General features: G+C 43.6%; 2 protein-coding genes across 2 annotated transcripts in view; both read left to right on the forward strand.

Annotated features, from left to right (window-relative positions):
- The first annotated feature begins 548 nt into the window (after positions 1 to 548).
- On the forward strand, positions 549 to 7618 carry klhl42 (kelch-like family, member 42). Its single transcript, XM_034673435.1, has 3 exons — positions 549 to 1713; positions 1783 to 1976; positions 4689 to 7618. Exons 1-3 carry the CDS (start codon positions 950 to 952, stop codon positions 5141 to 5143), a joined length of 1413 nt encoding a protein of 470 aa, XP_034529326.1. The 5' UTR covers positions 549 to 949; the 3' UTR covers positions 5144 to 7618.
- A 1635-nt stretch (positions 7619 to 9253) lies between these two features.
- The window catches only part of nrip2 (nuclear receptor interacting protein 2), a 41287-nt gene continuing 29121 nt past the window's right edge, over positions 9254 to 21419 (forward strand). Inside the window, exon 1 of the mRNA XM_034673437.1 lies at positions 9254 to 10521. Coding sequence (XP_034529328.1) covers positions 10366 to 10521 — 156 coding nt within the window. The 5' untranslated portion in view covers positions 9254 to 10365. The remainder of the gene's footprint in view (positions 10522 to 21419) is intronic.

A 21419-nucleotide genomic window follows, 5' to 3' on the forward strand; every position in this document is an offset into this window, starting at 1 on the left:
TTTGTTACTGTGACGCTTGAATTTCCCCGTTGTGGGACGAGTAAAGGACTCTCTTATCTTATCTTATCTTATCTTAAAGCTGCTGTGAGGAAATTTTGATTTCTATCAATTTTGGCGCCCCATTGTGGACAAAGTGATACCTCTTATCTCTTGTTCTGTACATGCAAATGTAGCGTTTTCAACAAAAACCTCACCCTGCTGTCTTTTACCAGACAGATCTATCACTCAATGTGATTATTTGCCATAAAAACATCCAAAATGGGTGTTTCTAAAGCCAAAGTCAATCATGTGGTCTGACACCTACCCCCTCTATGAGTGGTATAAGGCATTAAAAATGACAACAGAGAAGGTATGAGTGTTGTTGTTTATGGGTTTTGTTTGCTTTTGAGAAGCTGGATGATTCTATAAGATGCTGTTTTTTTTATATTATATTTTCATTTTATGTGCAATTTTTTGTTTGTTTTGATCTCATTAAATCAAATCTGAGGAGCTGTTTGTTTCTTGACCGGTAGGTGGCAGCACACACCCTTTACAACATTCCCACGAAGAAGAAGAACCCGGAAGTGACGTAGAGTGCGGAATCAAAACAGTTAAATTTGACAGCTCAGCTTCGTATCGGTGATAAAATGCGATGGGAAATGTTACTGCAGGGGTCAGTAATAAATTATATTATTTAATTAAAGTTATTATAACCTGCGGGGAGTTTCTAACGAGCTGTGGAGGGATGACAATCAGAAGAAAGGGCTCTTTTGGCTAGTTTACCCCCCAGCTAGCTGCAGCTCTGCCTCTCTGGGTGTTAGCTTCCTCGGCTAACCAAAGCTGCTTCATGGAGATCTATGGGCTGAACATTACCTTATATAGGCCGACTACAGAGCTCCCTCCACGGTGAGATGTAAACGGAGACTCGAGGAGGAGGCTGACTAAGAGAAAACACACACCGAACTTCATCATGTCATCAGACCAGATCATCGCCATCGTCATGGAGGACAAAATCTACGAGGTGAACAAAAAGAAGCTGATCGAGAAGAGCGACTACTTCCGCGCCCTGTACAGCTCCGGGATGAGGGAGTCCACGGAGGACTCTGTGCAGCTGCAGGGACTCAGTGTCCCAGGTCTGGAGCTGGTCCTGGAGTTCATCAACACCTCAAAGGTCCAGGTTGTGAATGAGACTCTGGAGGATTTGATCGAGACCGCCTCCTTCTTACAGGTCACCTCCATCCTCAAGCTCCTCACCTCTGAGATCCGCCTGGACAACTGCGTGGAGCTGTACACCCTCTCTGAGGTCTACGGGACCCACGATCTGCGCCACGCCTGCCTCAAATACATGAGCTGCTACTACCACCCCATGCTGAGGAGGCAAGAGTTCAGCAGCCTCCCCTCAGCTGTCAGAGACCAGGTCAGGGACATGCGCATGAAAGGCACAGCCACCCTGGTAGCCATTGGGGACTTCACCTGCCTGTCCCTGGATGTCCCGGATCAGGATGAACCCTGGTCCATGCTGAGGTACGGTGAGGTGGAGCAGAGATGGAAGCCACTTGCAAACAACCTTCCTCCTGATATGATCAATGTGAGAGGTTACGGGTCAGCTGTGCTGGATAACTACCTGTTCATCGTGGGAGGATACAGGATGACGAGTCAGGAGATCTCAGCCGTGCACTGCTACAACCCCTGCAGGAACGAGTGGAACCAGGTGGCCCCGCTCAACCAGAAGAGGTAAACCCACTACACACCCCCTCCCCTGAGCGATGGATCCCCTTTCACTCACTGTGTCCTCTCCTTCAGGTCCAACTTCAAGCTGCTGGCGGTGCAGGGGAAGCTGTACGCTGTAGGGGGTCAGTGTCTGGGCACCGTGGAGTGTTACAGCCCAGAGCAGGACTGGTGGACCTGCGTGTCCTCGATGCCCGACCCGCTGGCTGAGTTCTCGGCGTGTGAGTGCCAAGGGATGATCTACGTCATGGGTGGATACACTGCAAGAGGTTGGTAGGACTCACAGCATCATGATACCAACAGAGCATTTCAGTAGAGTGAACAAGGTGTGCGATGGCTGCTGTCCTGTCAACATGATCGCAGTAATGACCTCTTGAATCTGAGTCCTGTTGAGAAGTCTTATTTCAGGGGTTATTTTCATCCTCAGGCAGGAAGTGATGTGTGCCCTGATGCTGCAACATCACTCGCAGCATCATGATACCAACAAAGCTTTTCAGTAGAGTGAACAAGGTGTGCGATGGCTGCTGTCCTCTCTACATGAAAGCTGTTAAGACCTCTTGAATTGGAGTCCTGAAGATTCTTAAGAAGTCTTATTTCAGAGGTTATTTTCATTCTCCCTGATGCTGCAACATCACTCACTAGATGGCAGCAGTAAAAACAAACAATGTCCTGGATGAGGGTGACAGTTCTGCAGAGTCTCTTTGCTAAACTCTACATTATTACATCTCATACAGTGGTGGAAAAAAGTTATAGGACACCCTTAAGATTTAACACAATCTCAAATATTGTCATAAATACATGGGAAACATTTTTTTTGTGTTTCAAGCATTAGGCCGACATAAAAAATACAAATGATATATTTGTTGTTTATTGTTTACAAGAAAAACTAACAAAACTAAATTCTTAACAGTCTCAATATGTCAGTTCTCAACATTGTCGTTATCAAAGTCAACAAATAACAGAGAATTTAAAAGAAATTGCACTTGAAGACCTAAGAGTGATTCTCAATGCAATATTTCACAAATGCATGGGGCATCTGAAAACTTTTTTCCACTACTGTATAAGAGCTCTTTTAATATATCTCCAACATGTGATTTAGAAGACATCCAAAACCTCATACAGTGAGTTCTCTGATCTAGTTTTATAAAGTCAAGCTGGATGGAGAGAATATGTTTCAGTTTGACCTCACTTTTATTAATTAATCCATACCACAGGACACAGTTTGTTGAGTATATTAGACCATTAATCCCACAGAGCTGTGTGTAAACATGCCCTTAAGCAATGCCCTAAACCCTTAACTGCTCCTGATCAGCAGGAGATGACTTGTTGGCTGTGTTTCTGTGTCCTCAGGTTAAAAGTTGGACCTCAAACTTGAGAGTCATGGCGTTACAGCAGCTGGTCATCAGGGCCAAAAAGAGCACCAGAGAAATAAATACACACACAGTAAATAAAGCTTTAAACATGAAGAAGGAAATTAATGCATCAAGAAACTCTGTGCAAAAGTAAAACATCTCGTAAATCTAGATTATAGATACTAAGATAAGAAGCTCATAAATTTACATACCCTGGCAGAAGAGAAACACTTTTTTCCACTCATGGTTAGTGGTTGGATGAAGCCATTTATTGTCAAACAACTGTGTTTACTCTTTTTATATCATAATGACAACAACTACCCAATAAAACATAAACTTATGAGCACTATATCGGCACTTTTGACAGATTTTTTAAGCACATTACTCCTTTAAAATGATTTTACTTCCTGAAATATGAGACTATAATGTGCAGTGTTGGTCAGTGTATGAAAACAAACCTTCATCTCTTTCTATCCTCTGATTCAGCGCTTTCTGAGTCAGAGGTTTGATCCCTCGAGGAATCCAAGAAGTCAAAAGATCATTAAAGGGATAAGAAACAGCAATGTTGACTTTTGATCTGCTCGGACAGCAGCGAGTGATGGGCTTTGTTTTCTTTCACTTCGCCCCGGGCTTTGTCTCCCAGGCTACACATTTATCCACGGAGGTTTCTGTACATAACCCTGCAGGGAGTCTGCAGGCAGGGCTGAGAAACAATGATGGGACTGAGCTGTGAGGCAGTAAAGAAGAGCACCAGTTCATCCTTCAAGGACACTGAATGTTTAATTTTGGGGCCTTACAGGAGAAGACAGCTCGAGATAGAGAGACAGGAAATGTGAGGAGAGAGAGAGAGAGAGAGAGAGAGAGAGGGATGATGTCACCAAATCCTGCCTGGATTGGGAATCGATTCCACGAGCAGTGCAATGAGGATCAAAGCCTGTGTGTACGGGGAGCCTGCTCTACCTGCAGAGCCAAACCAGAACCCCGACACTTCATGCTCTTTTTTTTAAAATCAGATTACACTGCATCGATTATTCTCTTCATGACCCCTCTGATCATTTCAGGACTTCTAAACCAAAGAGGTCAAACACTTGCTCCCTTCATCTTATGAATTAAATAAGTGTTTTTTACCTTCACTTCCTGTTTCAGGATAAAAACCGAAGAGCCTTTTGGTTTAGATTCTTGGTGGACATTTCAAACAGTTGCTTTTGAAAAACCTGGCAGATCACTGATGATAACAGTCGTTATTTGCCGCCTAATTTGTAACACATCTGTGCATGCACTGAGACACACCATCAGTGATGTAACCCCGGGGTGTTCCAGGTCTGTCAGCATCAGGCACCTTCACCCCAGCGACCCCAGCAGGGTTGATTAAACTCTGGCTGCAGTCCCAGAAGCACTTACACTCTAACACGGCTCGCTCTGTTTGAGCCACATCAAATTAGAGGATCTGTTCTGCTGCCTCGCCTCACGGCTTTTGTTTTCTTATCCTCAGTGGTCCCAGGACATGGAGCCCCCTGCTGTGTTTGTTATGGAGACATAAAAGTCTACGCATGCAGGAGAATCATGAAGCTGCTTTTTATTTTGGAGTAATAAAAAGATTTTCTCAGAGTTTGAATGTTTGTGTTTCAGACAGGAACACGAGCGTCCTCTGCTACTGCCCCACCTCCGACAGCTGGACTGTGTTTCGCTCCTGTCCCGCTCACATCCGAAAGCAGCAGATGCTCTCAGTGGAGGACACCATCTACCTGGTGGGCGGTTACACCCACGAGCTGGAGCTGGCGCAGCGTCAGCGGCGGCCCAGCCAGACGGAGGACGTGCTGACGGTGCAGTCGTACAACGTCACCACGGGGGAGTGGCTCCAGCTGAAGGAGAACACGTCCAAGTCGGGCCTGAACCTGACGTGCACGCTGCACAACGACGGCATCTACATCATGAGCCGGGACGTGAGCCTGCCCACCAGCCTGGAGCACCGCGTGTTCCTCAAGTACAACATCTTCTCGGACGCCTGGGAGGCCTTCAGGCGCTTCCCGGCGCTCGGACAGAACATGCTGCTGTGCTCGATGTACCTCCCCAACCTGCTCTGACTCAGAGCCGAGCGAACACTAGGGGACAAATTCCACCAGATCCGTCTCCGGTGCGTCTCCGATCCGTCACGGCACCAGATCTGACATTCTAGTTAACTTCCACTGGATCTGATCCTTTGCGCTCTGGCTGCGTCTCTGATCCAGCAGGTCGGTGTCCTCCAGATCAGAGATGCAAGACTTCTATTTGTGCCGGATGCCGGAGCACGACGCATCAATCTCAACAGAGCAGATGGAGCGAGACAGGAAGTCAGGTTTCACCAAAACAAAATGAAAACATCCGGTTAATTTTCAGAATAAAACACTCTGTGTTATCACCAGATCGTATTTCACTTAACTACAACAACAAACCGTCATGATGAGCAGAGCCAGGCCTGGAGTCAACAGGTCAGAGGTTTTCAGAGGACCAGAAAGACAATATGGATGAGGAGAGGAGGAGGAGGAGGATCCTTGATTCAGTGATTACCGCAGGGAAAACCTCGGTCACATGACTCCAGCTGTCAGGTGGTCCTGCAGCAGCGATTGGAGACGGACCGGACACGGATCTGGTGGAAGTCCCGTGTAACAGAGAGAACGGGCCCTGCAGCTTTAACACAGGCCAGCTCTGGTTGTTCCTGCACAGACTGGAACTCTGTGACATTAGTGGGAACACGGTCTGGTTGCCAGGTTTGACCCCTCGTGACCTCTGTGCCTATAACAAAAGCACTACTTTGTACATACGGCTGTGGATGCAAATATAAACGCTACAATGACAACAAGTATGAAAGAGACGACGCGCCATGGCCCAGAAACAGGACCAGAGCAGCTGGCTCTGGATTGTGCCTCTCATGTGTTTATGTTTATGATGCATTCAAGTCACAGTCGTTATTATCAGCTCCTCTGATAAATATTTACCCAGAGAGTTTAAAATAAAGCCAGCAGGTTGTGAAGAACACTCAGTGCTCGTCTGGAGGTGTTACCAAGATAATCAGTCTCATAAATCCTCTATCACTGCAGAATTAAAGGAGCAGTACGTGAGATCCAGACTTATTGTAACTTAAATATGATGTGTGTTTCCTTCAATCACTCTGACATGAGGGAAGTTTTTCTGCAGAGACTTAGCTCTGTATGTCTTCAGAGGGAGGGAATCTCCTCCACAGTTGACTGTGTTTCTGCAGTAGCTGAAAAACCCGGGTCCAAGAGCAGGACTTGTACATTTTTGAGGCGGGACAATTGACAGAGCCATCATCGTTTCAACAATTTGGATTGGTTCTGTAGCACAAAAAATTACTAAAACAGCTGCCGGAGTAACTGAAGAATAAACATTGGTAATATAACTCAGTTTTTAAAGTGCGCCCCATGTACAGAGGCTACAGTCCTCGTCTCAGGGGTCGCTGGTTCAACTCCTGGCTCGACCCTTTCCTGGATGTCTCCCTCCCGCCCTTCACTCTTGATGTTTCTTTCAGAAGTCTCATCATTGGGGCACTGGTTTGGCTCAGTTGTTAGAGCAGACCATGCACAGAGACTGTAGTCCTCGTGGCACTAATTACATCAGTTTCTGCAGTAGCTGAGAAACCTGGGTCCAAGAGGAGGACTTGTTTGTTTTGCTGGGAAACATTCTCAGCTGGTTGCATTTCTCACTTGTTTACCAACTTATATTTGGTCTTGTTGAGATAAGCTGCTGCCAACTCTGTTTTCCACGTTGATCAGGACTCAGGAAATGAGTTGTTTGTTCAGCACAGAAAGTATTTTCCATTCGGATCTATCTTTAAGTCTCCAGAGCAGCACTGAGCGTTGTTTAACGATCATCAGAGGGTTACAGTTCTGACCTTTACACATGAGAGGCTCAAACTGGAGCTGCACAACAGCATGCTTCTAAATCTACGGGCTACGATATTCCTAATGTTTACACTCCACATGTGGCATTGGCGTAACGTGTAATCAAATTCACTACAAACCTTAAGTATCTCAGAAACGTTGTGACTTCTTGTACTGTACAGAGCAGGTGGTCTGGAGTATGGCTTTGGTTTTACACTGCCACTTTAATGAGCGTTACAGTTTGGGCTGAAGAGGCTCAGAGGGAGCTTCATGTGTCGTTTATACTCTCTTGCACTCGTCTTATTTTTCCAGAAGAAACACCAAGCAACGCTTAAAGCGCAACTCCATGAAATGAACAACGCACATGTGCCTTCTGCATCCTCCGTTACCGGGGACTCGATTAAAAAAAAAAGCACAAAATGCAAGACTTTGTTACATTGCCAGCAACTGACCAAATCTGCTGTGTTTGATTTTCCTCTGCTGAAGCAGACTTTGTGTTCATGAGTTTCTTTTCAGTTCCTCGACGTGAGAAACGAGCCTCAAAGCTGATCTGATCTCCTGATGTTTGAATGCAGAATGAAGAGGTTTGCTTTGGTGGAGTTCAGATTGTCTGTGTTACTTATTCCTTTGACAGTTTGGGAGATTAAGTCATGATAATAAAGATGATGTCCAGGGGTCTAACCTGTTGTCTGTCCTTCATTGTTTTTACAGTTTTAGTGTCTCCACATTGTTACTCTTTTATAAAATCAAACAGGAGGAGCAGGATGATCAGGACAAGATGTCTGTGATGAGACATGTTTTTGGACTTACAGAAATTCAGATGCTTCCTGAATGCACCATTTGGATTGTTTGCAAGTTGTTTGATGCGTTCACAAGCTCTAAATAATAGTGCGAAGATCATGTTTAAGATATATTGATTAAGTTTGGTTCCCCAAGTTTGGAAAAAAAGGGGAAAAAAGACATTTAGTGCCTTACTTCTCGTGTAATTTATCCATGAAGATGGCTTGGAGCATTAACTGGTTATGGCTGCTCTCTCCTTAGATCTATGTGACTGATGTCTCTCTCACTGTCAGGGTGCGGGACCGGCGACAGTCATCATCGTTACTACAATTTAAATTGGCTCTGTAGCATGTTTAATACTGAAACAGCTGCCAGAGTAACTGAAGAATAAATGTTGGTAAAAGAAAAAGTATTAAGGGGTGCCATTTGGCTCAGCAAGGCAAGGCAAGGCAAGGCAGCTTTATTTGTATAGCGCATTTCATACACGAGGGCAACTCAATGTGCTTTACATTAACACATTAAAAGCATTGGAGACATTCAGACAGGCATAAAAAGCCTGTCAGCGTTGAAAGTGCGCCCCTTGAACAGAGGCTACAGTCCTTGTCGCTGGGGTCACTGGTTCAACTCCAGGCTTGGACCCTCCCCATAGTTCCTACAGCTGTCTTATCATCAGGACACTGGTTTGGCTCAGTTAGAGCAGGCGCCCCATGTACAGAGACTGTAGTCCTCGTGGCACTGATCACATCATCCCTCTCTCTCCCCACATGTCAGATAACGACACATATTCCTTTATTAAGTATTTTTCTAGGTACATCTTTGATTTCCAGTGACAGTTATAGATGACATCATCTGTTAAAAAAACTGAAGGTGCTGCATCTTTAATTTTGCTTCTGAAAAATTTGCTTTAAAATCCTGTTTCTAATGGAACTGACTGACCTCACGTCTCTAGTGTTAAATATAAAGGGTAATTGGAATTCAGGATGTTTGACAGAATTTTAAAAAAGCAAGAGAACAGACAACAGACCTTCTCACTCGGTATAAGCCTGCCCGCCCTCTCAGATCAGCCGACATGGGCTTGTTGGTTGTTCCCAGCGCCTGTTTGAAGTCCAAGCTTTTGGGCTTTTCAGTCCGGGCTCCTAAACTGTGGAAGGACATACCAGCTGAAATAAGGCGTGCTACTTCTGTATGTAATTTTAAATTGCTTCTTAAAACATATATTTTTTAAAAAAGGCCTTCATAACTATTTAAATATGTTATTTTGCTCTGGATGCCTTGTTATGTGTTCTAGTACTTTAGAGTTCCTTTATTAATATATAAATATATGTATATATATTCTATTTATTATTATTATTGTTTATTTTTTATGTTTTTCTGTGAAGCACTTTGTAACTGTTTAGAAAGTGCTATAGAAATAAAGATTATTATTATTATAACAGAAGGAAAAAGAAGAGGAGGTAAGTGACCAGCAGGGGGCAGCAGAGTGCTTTTAGAAAACTCAACATCTCAGCATTCTTTCAGTCTTTCCACTTCACCTTCACAAGGACTCATTCCTTCATGATAACATCACACATTACTGAAAAATCTTCTATTTCAGATCTTACTTTCATATAACTGTGAGATTTCTAAAAAAGACCAAACTTCAAAATCATCTCTTCACTGCCTGACATGAAGGCGACTCCACCTGAGGGCTGACACATGAAGGCTGTGCTGACCGTGTCATCACTCGGAGGTCATGAACGCTGATGGATGAGGTATTTTTAGCTTTTGTTGGTGCACACAGACGGAGGATAAAGGATGGAAATTGGGTTCTCTAATTTACGGCGGTCCACAGCAGAGGCAGAGAAAAATCAATGGTCTCCATCAGAGGTCCAGATTGATCTCCTGAGTGCGGGGTCACACCGGTGTGATCTCCCTCACACCTCCACAAAGGACTCAGGCGAGATGTGGACTGACTTTTCAGGTGATTTCATGCTGAGAATTTGGTGTTCTGCAGCTAACTGCAGAGTGAATAATTGCAGAGTAAAGACTTCTCCTTATGTTTGAGTCAAGTGAGAAAATGTGGTCTGTACCCGGAGGTGAGCATGCGTCTGTGACAAGTGTGTGACGGAAAAGAGGAGGGTTTAGAGAAGAGAGAGAGAGAGGGAGAGAGAATAGACTCATGACAGCAGAGATAGAGTGTAACACACACACACACACACACACACACACACAGAGAGAGAGAGAGAGAGAGAGAGAGAACCAAGGACAGACAGCACTGAGGGGAGGGGAAAACACACTCACACTCTTCGTCACACCTTCCCCACAGCCTCACACAGCTTCTGAGAGAGAGCCAGAGCACATCTTGACTCTGTGTGGAAGATGCATGTCTACATCAGAGGAGCATCCAGGACAGGAGACTAATACATGCCAAGGACTACAACGACCAGAGAGAGCAGAGTGAGGCCAGAGGGAAGGACAGCAGCATCCAGAGAGGGCACAGCAGAGAGGAAGAGGAGGAGGCAGCAGTCGTTGGTGCCTTTTAAAGGATCTCAGCTACAATCTTTAAAATCTGCCTCCAGGGTTTCTCCTCGGTCTCCTCGGTCTCCTGCTGCTCGCCGTGAGGTCACAGTCTCCTGCTGCACGGACTTCTTCTTCTCAGACCCAGCACCATGAGCGAGGCGAAGAAAGGTGAGCTCGCCATCCGGGATAAAGCCATCCTGCACCAGCAGAGGCGTCTCAAGCAGGCCACGCAGTTCACGCACAAGGACTCTGCTGACCTCCTGCCCCTGGACGGGCTCAAGAGGCTGGGCACGTCCAAAGACCTGGTGAGTGGAACGGGTGCTCGAGATAACCAGCTCATAGATCTGTTGATTGGAGAGGATGTTGGTGGTGCTGCTCGGTGCTGTGGGGATGAGTTTGAGGGGAAGGGGCTCAGCTGAATGTTTAATCACATTTTAAAGGGATGGTACGTGATGTGAAGTCGTGCCTTTAACTGAGTTAGCATTGGATGGTTTTTATTCAAGTTATTTTTAGGTACACTTTGTCTTGTTTGGATAGGAAAGCTTACAAGAGACAAAACGTGGGGAGTGAAAGGTTGGGAATGATAAGCAGCAAAAGGTCGTGGCGGCTGTGAATGAGGACTGTAGCCTCTGAAGCCTCTGTATCTGGGGCGTGCTTTGACTGCTAGGCTAAAGTGGTGCTACAAGTTAGCATTGAACTGCTGCAAAACAGATCCAAAAATAAAAACATTCATACTAGAAAAGAAGACCAGTTCGGCTGCATTAACCACAACAAAACACCATGCTAGTAGCAGCTATGCTATGCTATGCTATGCTAGTAGCGGCTAATATATCCCTTAGCTGCTTACGCTAAGTAGAGATGAGTTAATAAGATCTGGTTATAAGCGGTAACTTGTAACTGTTGGAAAAAGAAGCCAATGTGCAAAAAGGCTAAAAAAAGCTGCAGTTCCTAAAGTGTCCACTAGAGGCCGGCTTCAAAGGCCATATAAACCCCTTATCAAAGTCCTCTTTGTATACAGAATCAAACAGGTTTGCAGCATAGACTGAATAAAACATGGACATAGTCTCTGTGACGTCACTCACTGGATTTTGAAGTAGAATTTTTGAAGCCTATAGATGGCGGTCACCATGTTGGAAATGCTAACTCAACCTAGCATGAGACAACGAGGTGGAGTTGAGGCGGGTCTATAGCCCCCTAGCTAACTGTCACAATGTGCACACCTGTTGTGTGGGCCATTCAGACCAAAACTATACCAGGCTGTAACATGTTTACTTCTGCTCCAAGGGTGAGCATCTTAACATGGTTGTTAATGAGGCTTCCTTGGTTTTTGGACCCAGCCTCTAGTGGACAGTTGAGGAACTGCAGTTTTAACACTACAATGGCTTCATATGTCAACATTTGAGGGTTACTGCTTGGTTTAGTGCCTGGTACAACAAGGTTTTGGTCATGTAGCTCAGACATTTGTGAGTTTATATAAAGGCTGGATGGTGGATGACGCTTGATAGCTGTTTGCCATTGGGGTAAAAGTCCAGCTCAGCTCCACCCTTTCGCCTATTTCCAGATCGATCAAAAGTTAGTTTGAGTTAGCGTTTCCAATATGGCGTCGCCCATCCTTTAGCTTCAAAACGTCCCCTCAGAAACCAATGGGTGACGTCAAAGAGACTACATACATGTCTTTTACATACGTATGTGGTTATATCAGCTATTTCAGTCACAGCTCCCAATAAAGCTGACTCGTGACATCACTTGAGACAGCTAATCAGATTTTGCGTGGTTCCCTCTGCAGCTACTAAAGCCTTTCATAGCTTTTCACATACGCAGTGAAGTTTTTGCCATTTTTCATATCGATCAATCATCCTGCTATCTGTTCTCATCGTTTGGCCTACAAACTTAACATCCGTCTGGAGGCGGGGAATCTCCTGAGATGTCTTGTTTCGTCTGACCGACAGTCTAAAATCATACATTACATTTTCTGTTGGTCTGCTTCTTGAAATTTCTGTCTGGAAATTAGAAGTAGATGGAAACATGCATTTTGACCTTCATGCATAAGAAGCTGTTTAACTACTACATGAGACCCACCATCATCTCCTGCAGCTCTGTTGTGCGTTATGGTCATGCATGTCTCAAAGTGCAGCCTTGAAATGGAAATCTATCACTGAACGGTCATTAAACATTCAGAGTCTTGCACTCGGCACACAAAGGAGGAATCATGGAGCTGAAGCATGTTACAGTACACTGTGCAGGGCGCTCACAGACTCACAGATTTCATTATACACTCAGGAACACACACACACACACACACACACACACACACACACACACACACACACGTATACACGACAAAACCCAGTCCTCCATGTTAAGTACGACCTCTTCACCTCCTCTTCCTCCATGAGCTCACTAACCCGCCGCTGCTTCACGCTCAGGAGGAACTCCCTGTAATAATCTGTACGATTTATTACTCCACCTCTCCGCTGACACACTTTTGGTTTGATGGCGGCTGCCCAGATTCCCCAGAGCTCTCCAAGAACCTCAGCACAAACGCTCTGACACCGGGAAGCAGCACTAGCACGGCTCGGTGCTCTGCTCATATCCCGCTGTGATGCATTTATGTGTCTGCCAGATTTTAATACCAACATTTGCTGCTCGAGAAAAAAACATCCCAACCCCCTCATTCCTTCTCCGTCTTTGACTGAGGCGCATTTTTTTATCATTCTGTGATCCACTGGCTGATATTCTCTCTCTCATCCCTTCTCTCTCTCATCCCCTCTGTGCTCACGGGGAAACATTTAATTTAAAACTCCATGTGTGGCAGTAAGAAGTAGATGTTATCTGAAGCATACATTGTCAATTCAGAGCCCTGTGAGCAGCAACATGGAAGGACATTTTCACATTTGGCTGCACAGAATATGAGGAGATGAGAATGTGTCACCTCCAGGTAAACATTTGTCACCCTTACACCAGAATTACTAATCAGTTAAACAAATGATTATTATTTTTTGGGGGGCTTTTTTTGCCATTATTGAAAGGAAAGCTGGAGAGAGACAGGGAACGCAGGGAGTAGAGAGTGGGGGAAGACATACAGGAAATGGTTGCGGTCGGGAATCGAACCGGCGATCTCTGTGACGAGGACTGTAGCCTCTGTATGTGGGGCGCTTAGACCGCTAGGCCACCCCCAACAAATGATTATTCTACCTGTAGAGTCTAGACTGTAGTGCAACCTCCTGCAACTAGTGCATTAATGCTCTAAAGCTCTACTACCTGGATGTAAACAAGCACAGGTAACAGATGTCGTTTTGTGGCACGGCATGGTTTGTCAGTATGTTGATCTAGCTAATGGAGATAAAGTTGTATGTAGGCTGTGTCTGGTTGAACTGACATATGGGGCGCTGGTGGCCTAGCGGTCTAAGCGCCCCACATACAGAGGCTACAGTCCTCGTTGCAGGGGTCGCCGGTTCGATTCCCGTCCGGTCGACCATTTCCTGCAGGTCTTCCCTCCACTCTCTACTCCCCACATTTCCTGTCTCTCTTCAGCTGTCCTAACAAATAAAGGCCAAAAAATATAACCACATATAACCACTCCACCAGAGCAATGAGGAAACGGCACAGGCATGGTGGTGCTAGCTATGCTAACTGTAGCCACACTCATTTGACACTGTTTACCAGCAGACTCTGTGATCCTGAGGTCAGGATAAATAAAGTGTGCTCATAGAGGACGGTCTAGACCTCCTATGTTTGTGAAAGCGTCTTGAGATAATGTTTGTTGTGATTTGGCGCTAAACAAATAAAGATTTGTTGATTGAAGATAACAAATAATAAGCAGTGTTAGCATCCTTACAGGCAAAACATAGATGTTTTACGTGTTGGAAACTGCTAAATGCCACGTTAGCATTGTTAAGCGAGCACTTTAGCATTTAGCTTTGACACCATCTGTGTTAAAATTATAGACTGTATAAATAATGGACGTAGTATCCGCGATGTCACCCATCTGTTTCTGAAGCGCTGTTTTGAGGCCAATCGTCGGCGGCAGCCATATTGGAAATGTTGAACTCAACAGAACTGCTGTCGAGTGATTGTGAGGTAAAAAGGCGGGCTTTGAGCCTCCTCGCCAACAGCTACAGAGTTCCCGCCTGTCAGTCAAGTCAGCTGTGCCTCTCATTGGAAGACTCGTAATCTCAATATCTTCAAAATTGCCGCGTTATGAATAAATTAACCCCCGTACAGTGTGTGTCGATCGAGAAATGAGCTATCCAGACTACACTCATTTTTTGAACCAGGCTGTAAACATGTTTATTTCTGCTGTAAAGATCGGCTTGTTTGAATGGGTGTGTATGTGGTTTCCTGTACTTCCAGAGCCAGCCTCTAGTGGACACTTGATGAACTGCAGTTTTTAACACTTCTGCATTGGCTTCAATTTTCGCGGCTGAAGGTTGCTGCTTGGTTAAAATACAAAACAGCCTCACAGAGCTGAAAACAATAACCTTATTGGATCCTACTGAGGCAACAAAATCCCACGTTATACTGAGATTAATGACAAACACTCACCGGTTTCAGCTTCTTTGATGACTTGGAGTCATACCTTTGGGAGCAAATTAGCAGATGCTAGCTTGTTATTGTCAACAAATTGAACATTAAATCAAAAATAATTTCAGTAAGTGAATCTGTGGATATCAGAGGGGTCATGTTGTTTTTGTAACATGTTATGAACTACATAGATCCTCTTGAAGGACCTGCAGAGGCTCCTAGCATGACGTTATTAAAGATCAAATATAAAGATATTATACAAGACAAGATAAACTACATTATTAGAAAATTAGATTCAAGGAGCGTACCGTGAGTCCACATCTCCTGCAGGGTCCTGAAGACCCTCTTATCATAACACCAATTATCATATCCTATAAGACATAACGAAGCTCGTCTCAACGGTTATCTAAAATCCTATCAGTGTGCAGATGTGGTCACGGGGAGCCAGACACGATTCGCACGGCCTCTGAAACGAGTGATTTCGTTGTCAGAATGGCTTCGGGAACTTGAGGGAGGAGTGCAAATTGCGAGGCGGTCTCCGTCATGCCTGTAATCTCTCCTCTGCAGACAGCCGGAGAGCGAGAACAGACACGGAAACACAGAAAGAAAAGAGAGCATGTGTTTGTGAGGAGGCTCGCCCGCTGAACCCTCAAAGACAAAAGACGACTCCGTCTGAAGGAGGCTGTCAGATGGATTTGTTTGTCTGCAGGCCGACTGCAAATCACTGACTGTTTATTCATTTATTTATTTAATTATCTGTTGTCAGATCCAGTTTTAATGAAAATACAATACCCCTGAAGAAGAAGTGTCCTCTCTAATAAGGTTTGAAAATTAAACCTCATACATCAACACAATCTTTTCTTTCTCCACTGTAAGATAAAAATAAGTCTGAGTGTTGAAACTACTGAATCACTTATTGATGAAGCTAACATTTAGAGATGATTCAGATAAACATGTATGATATGATAATTGGCTTTATGATAAAGAGTCTTCAGGACCTTGCCCGGGGTGGGGTCTTATTACTTGTTTACTTTATTTTATTGTAAGACTATCAATTTTTGATTCTCTACAGCACTTTGTGTGACATTAATGATGTATGAAAAGTGCTCTACAAATAAGGTCTGATTTAATGATTAAGCCAAAAGAACAGCAAAACATAAAAAATGTTAAAATGTGTGCCTTTGTTTCATATAATAAATGTGTCTCCCCACACCAAACCTCACAGACTTAAACCACAGGGCCATCATACGCATCGCAACCTCAATAGAACAGGACATCACACATCAACTAAACACCCACCTCATCCCACTCCCCTCAGGACGCAGGTACAGAGCTCTGAGGTGCAGAAGGGCTCGCCTCGGCAAGAGCCTGATCCCTGCTGTTATAGCGAGCCTGAACAAAAGGCCTCGCTGAATTATACAACTCTGCAAGAGTGTTGATGTCTTTGTGGAAAGTTTGTTGAGCCGACAGTGTATGTTGTTGTGATTGTCTATGTCTGTGGAAATGCAGAAAGGTGCTGTGGAAAATAATTTCCCCAAGGGGACAATAAAGTCTAAAGTCTAATTTTAAATTCAAGTCGTAAGAAGTAAGTTTGTAAGAAAAAATGTCACATTCGTAATGAGAAAAAATACAAAAATTAAAGGTTGAAACTGTTTCAACAAATTTGCCATTTAATTAGCCAAAAACACTAAACGCTTGTTGGTTCTGCTTGAACAAATTCAAGGCTTAACTGCTTTTCTTTATTTCATATTATTTTAAATTGAGAATTTATTTAAAATAGAAAAAAAACTAAAATAATTTGATAGGAAAACATGTTTAATATTTTGTTTTTAAGATGAAAACACTAGTTTAATATTTCATTGGATAAACAATAAGAAAATAATGGAAAAGTTGGACATGAATTTCAACAAATTCATAATTTTCCACGTCAAAGTGTCGAACATTTTCTGGTTCTTCTATTTTAGATTTAAAGATTTTCTTTTTCAAGTGCAGTCAAATAATTTAAAACTGAGTACCTGTTTTATTTAAATTGAAAAAACAACAACCTTTGATTTAACTATAATGGAAAAATTCAACAAAAGTTGAGTTTAGAAGTTGAAGCAACGAGCTGGTTAAGTGATTGGATGATTTAGGAAAGATTAACTTGACACTGATTTTAGCATTTTAGTTGCTCTTCAAGCAAAAATGCAACAAAGAATCTGGTTCTACCTTCTCTAATTGAAATATTAGCTGTGTCTTGTTTCATATCATTTTAAAAGGGAATAAAAACAAACTACAGTCTATTTTAAATGGAAAGGATAAAGGTTTGTACAGTTGAATTTATTGGTCCAATGATTGTTTGTATGATCCGTGAACGATTCACTTCATGTCAGTTTCAACAAAATCATCACTTCCTGGTTTCTACCTCCTCAAATTTCTCAGATTTACTTCCTCTTTCTGTTTCACATCACCTTGAGTCATCTTTGATATCTTTTATCTGCTGCTACTAAAAATACAAGATGTTTGAAAATGCCGCTTTGACCTTCTTCTTCACTTTATGACACTTTATAAGCCTTACAAGCAAAACCAACTATCACAGAGGCCAGTTATCTCCATCCTTATCTTCATTCCTGCCATCCTTCCTCTTAATTTGTGTTTGCTGTCCTGCCTTGTCCGCTGTGTAATTCAGCAGCAGAGCGTGTTATGTAAGACTGAATTTGTTTTGCTGCTCTTTAGCCTGAGGTCCTCTCACTCTCAGCAGCAGCAGCAGCATCACTCCAGCCATGTTGTGTTGTTGAGTAAGGGGAGCAGTGAGCATGAAAAGGGCAAAACCTACAGCTCGAACGCCAGAGCGATGAAGAGAACGGGAAGAGACGGCTGGTGATGTATGAGGTCAAGGAGGACGCTTGGTTTAGTATGGATGTTTTACATAACGCAATGAAGAGCTTTGAGTACATGTGCGAAAATATACAAAGAGCAAACAGGACAGAATGAGAGTATGTGATGTACGTGTGTGTGTTTGTGTGTGTTTGTGTGTGTGTGTGTGTGTTTGTGTGTGTGTGTGTGTGTGTGGGGGGGGGAATTGGGTTGGAAAATCTAAGCCTGGTGCATTAACACCTGAGCTCAGCAAGGACTGAGTTATTGTGTAACCTCAGAGTTTTCTTCTGCACACACTCAATACTTGCTCCTAAAGCGACAGTGAGAGAGGGCACGTCTCTTTGAAAAGCAAGGCTGCAGTTATTCTGCGTCAGTCAGGCTCCAAACAGATCCTCAGAAATGTCAAATATTCAGTTTATTTTCATGCCAAATATTTTAAATCTTAACTTGGCTTCCAGATTTTTAGACTCTTTGGCTCAGAGACTGAGGTCATGAAGCTCCTCAGTGAATCGCCAACAAATTATTCATGCAGGTTTCTCTCAACAAAGGTCGAGCTTCATGCTGCCTTCACACGGTCATTCACTTGAATCTGTAAAAGAACTTATTCAACAACAAACTTGTGATGTTATGGAACAGAGTCACATTTGAACACAGCTGTTTTGGGTTTCTTTGTGCAGAAACGTCACCGCCTTTTTCAAGTCCTAAAGCGTCCACTAGAGGCTGGCTCCAAAGACCAAGAATTCCCCATTCTTGGTCCCCATTCCCCATACCCCGAACCGCCTGTTATTACTGCAAAAGTTAACATGTTTTCAACTCAGTTAACAAAACAGTACGGTGGGTACAGTGGAGGTTGGTAGTCAGATTTAAATCCACTTTTTGTTTTACTGGTTAAAATTATCTTTATGTTCCGATGGTGATCAATACATAATGTGTTCTTAAAAAAGAGTGGAAAAAAAGCGTCTATCTACAGCCGGAGTAAACCTGGGAAAACACCAACCAATCCCTGCCATCAGGAGCCAAATGATGAAACCAATCAAATCCCGTCCTGCCGTTCTGCCCGCCTCCTGCAGAGCGTACATTTCATGTTTGTTTGTGTTTTTAACTTTCACTATGAGAATGTTTTGGTGTTTTCTTACCGCTGAGTGAGACATGAGTTGACGTAGTGCAAAACACAAACAATGTGCTGAGGACCGGTTTGGAATCAGTCACCATCATATGGTCTTGAATCAGCGGCGCTCGTGCATGTGAGCAGGAGCGTCGTTTTGGAGGAGCTCCGAGGGGAGGGGGGGGAGGGGTTAGACATTGAAATTCATGCTAGTTTTCCGTGACTACCAACCCTAGCTTTAAGAAAATTTGAAGGTGAGGAGTTGTGAAGACATTTGCATAATTAGGGGCCTGGTTAATTTGACTGACAGGTAAGAGTGTTGAAGCTGCTCTCCAGCAAGCTTGAAGCCTTCCTAAGCTCTACAATATGGCGACCACTAGCATTAGGCATTCAAATGATTTTAAGGCAGTAGATGTATCGAGAAAGAAGATTAAACTATAAAACCATCAAAACAAAGAATGTATAAGAGAGCAAAGTATATAGCCAGTGGATCTGCTTCTTTTCATAAACCATATTTCCAATTTTTTAACAAAGCATCCCCAAACAAACAGAGAAATAGGCTCAACTAGTGGTGGAAACAACTAAGTTTGATTATTAAATGTACTGTTGTTGTTGTTTTTTTACCCACTTACTACTTTAAATTGCATTATCTGAACTGCACACCATTTATCAAATAGCTGTGGTTAAGTTGCCTAGTAGATAAAGATTCTGAAAAAAACCTATGAGCCTTTAAAATCCAAATGTTTTACAATTTAGGAGACCAAAATGAATGGCATTAGCAAGGGAGTAGCAACCAGCTAGCTAAAACTAGCTTAAACTAGTGAGTTTTAAGGGCCTTGTTGCAGATGTTTAGATTGAACCAGGCTAGCTAGCTTGTCTTGATGCTAAACTTCAGCTGGTTAACTTACTACAGTCATTAGCTCATCGAACCTCCACAAGAAAGCAGATCAGTTACTCAAAACCAGCTCATTTATAGAGTTCAACTCTGTTTCAACAAAGATTGTAAAAGTAAGACATATATATATTGTTAGGAAGCTTTGGCTTGAGAGTATCTTCTTCTATTGTTCTGACGCGTCGTGTAAACTTACAGTGCACAGCAGCCTCACTCTCCTTCTCCCTGCTGCTTAGCTGTCTGTTTGCTAACGTCCCTCTCTCCCAGATGAGTGAGCATGAAGCTGCGTGTTTGTGTGTGTGTGAAGGCTTTTCGAACCGAGACATCACAGTCTCCAGGTAATTTTGAGGATGATCAAAAGCTACAGAACTGGGTCTGAATGTAGAGATGTGTCATAGAGGGAACAAATAGATGAGAGAAAGTGAGCCAGACTTAAATAAATATAAATATCTATAGAGAATGAAGAAAGTTTGTTCATGTGTTGTGTATTTCTCATTAAATTGAGTCTATATAACCTTACGGAGAAGTTTCACACGTATAAAACAGCACAGTATAGCTCTAGAGTGACCAATGACTCAGCGGAAAATGTTACAAAGGAAGTGTTACGAATGTCCCCAAAAGGCAGAGCAGCACCTCAAAGTACAAAGTCACTCGGTGTGATCACAGGGCTCTCGGGATCCGCGCCTCCTAAACAAAGCGTGCTGAATCGCTTCAGATGCAGCTTTATTATTAGCTCCAGGACAATTAGACGAGCCGGAGAGACGTTAGTGTGGATCTGTCTCTGTGTCATCTGGAGCTGAGGGTGGGCAGGAACAGAGCCCCCCTTCAGCTGCTCCTTTAAATCTGCGTAGAGATAAAAATACCTGATGAAAACAAGAAAACATGCCCGCACAACAGAGGGAGGAAGGCGTGACATACTGAGACTTAAAGTGTGAGATGTAGCGGTTTAATTGTTGGTTATCTTAAGGTCTGACAGAGAACATTGGGGGTCCCAAAGTGGCTCCATATAGGGCTAAAAGACTCACAAAGGAAGGTATCTGATTGGGTTAGGCTCAGGGGTCAGGTTGATGCTGGGCTCAGGGGTCAGGTTGATGCTGGGCTCAGGGGTCAGGTTGATGCTGGACTCAGAGGGAATGATGATTGGTTAACACAGGTAAGAGGGCAGGATGATGATGTGCCCACTTGCTAGAGGGGAAGCAAGACCTTCAGCGCAGAGAAGCCAACATGCTGCTGAGTAGGCCTGACAAGAGCGGCTGTTTTCGCTCGATACTTGCCCATAACCACTTCCTGTCTCAATTTTTTTTTTTAAATGGACAAATTTGTCTCTGTTCCTTAGTAATTTTTCATTTTGGTACATTAAAAACCCAATAAAAACCAAACTAACGTCAAAGTTTCCCTGATCAAATGAATCCAATGACCCAAAAGTACACTCACAGACAATGCCTGAACCCTCGTCTAAGCTGGGCCGAGTTTAAAGGCATCATTTGGGCATGAACTTTAGTACATACACCAAGAAGCCTTGAATACAATCCATAGATAAACTAGTGGTGAAGATAACATCATAGAGGTTGGTATAGCCTTTCAATTTGACCCCAAAAAGAGCTAGGCAACACCACCTTGGGATTTGGCAATAACACCAACACACTGAGGTCCATTAGAGGCAAGAGACAGTAAGAGAAAAACAAGTTACGAATATTGTATTAAAAGCCAGTAAAGGAACCTTCTTATGGGATTTGTCAAAAAGGGGAACCCAAACAGTGCTGACACCTGAGCTTGGGCTGCAAGGATGGTGTCCAACAGTGGCCCCCAAGTCTGTCTGCCAAAGC

Source organism: Notolabrus celidotus, chromosome 21 (genome assembly GCF_009762535.1).
Source record: "Notolabrus celidotus isolate fNotCel1 chromosome 21, fNotCel1.pri, whole genome shotgun sequence".
Classification (NCBI taxonomy): Eukaryota; Metazoa; Chordata; class Actinopteri; order Labriformes; family Labridae; genus Notolabrus; species Notolabrus celidotus.

What these genes read in the sequence shown, in the direction of transcription:
- klhl42 (XM_034673435.1), top strand. Translation starts at nt 950, where the DNA reads ATGTCATCAGACCAGATCATCGCCATCGTCATGGAGGACAAAATCTAC. An exon ending in GCCCCGCTCAACCAGAAGAG is followed by an intron (nt 1,714 to 1,782) that starts GTAAACCCACTA and finishes CCTCTCCTTCAG; the next exon opens with GTCCAACTTCAAGCTGCTGG. An exon ending in GGGTGGATACACTGCAAGAG is followed by an intron (nt 1,977 to 4,688) that starts GTTGGTAGGACT and finishes TTTGTGTTTCAG; the next exon opens with ACAGGAACACGAGCGTCCTC.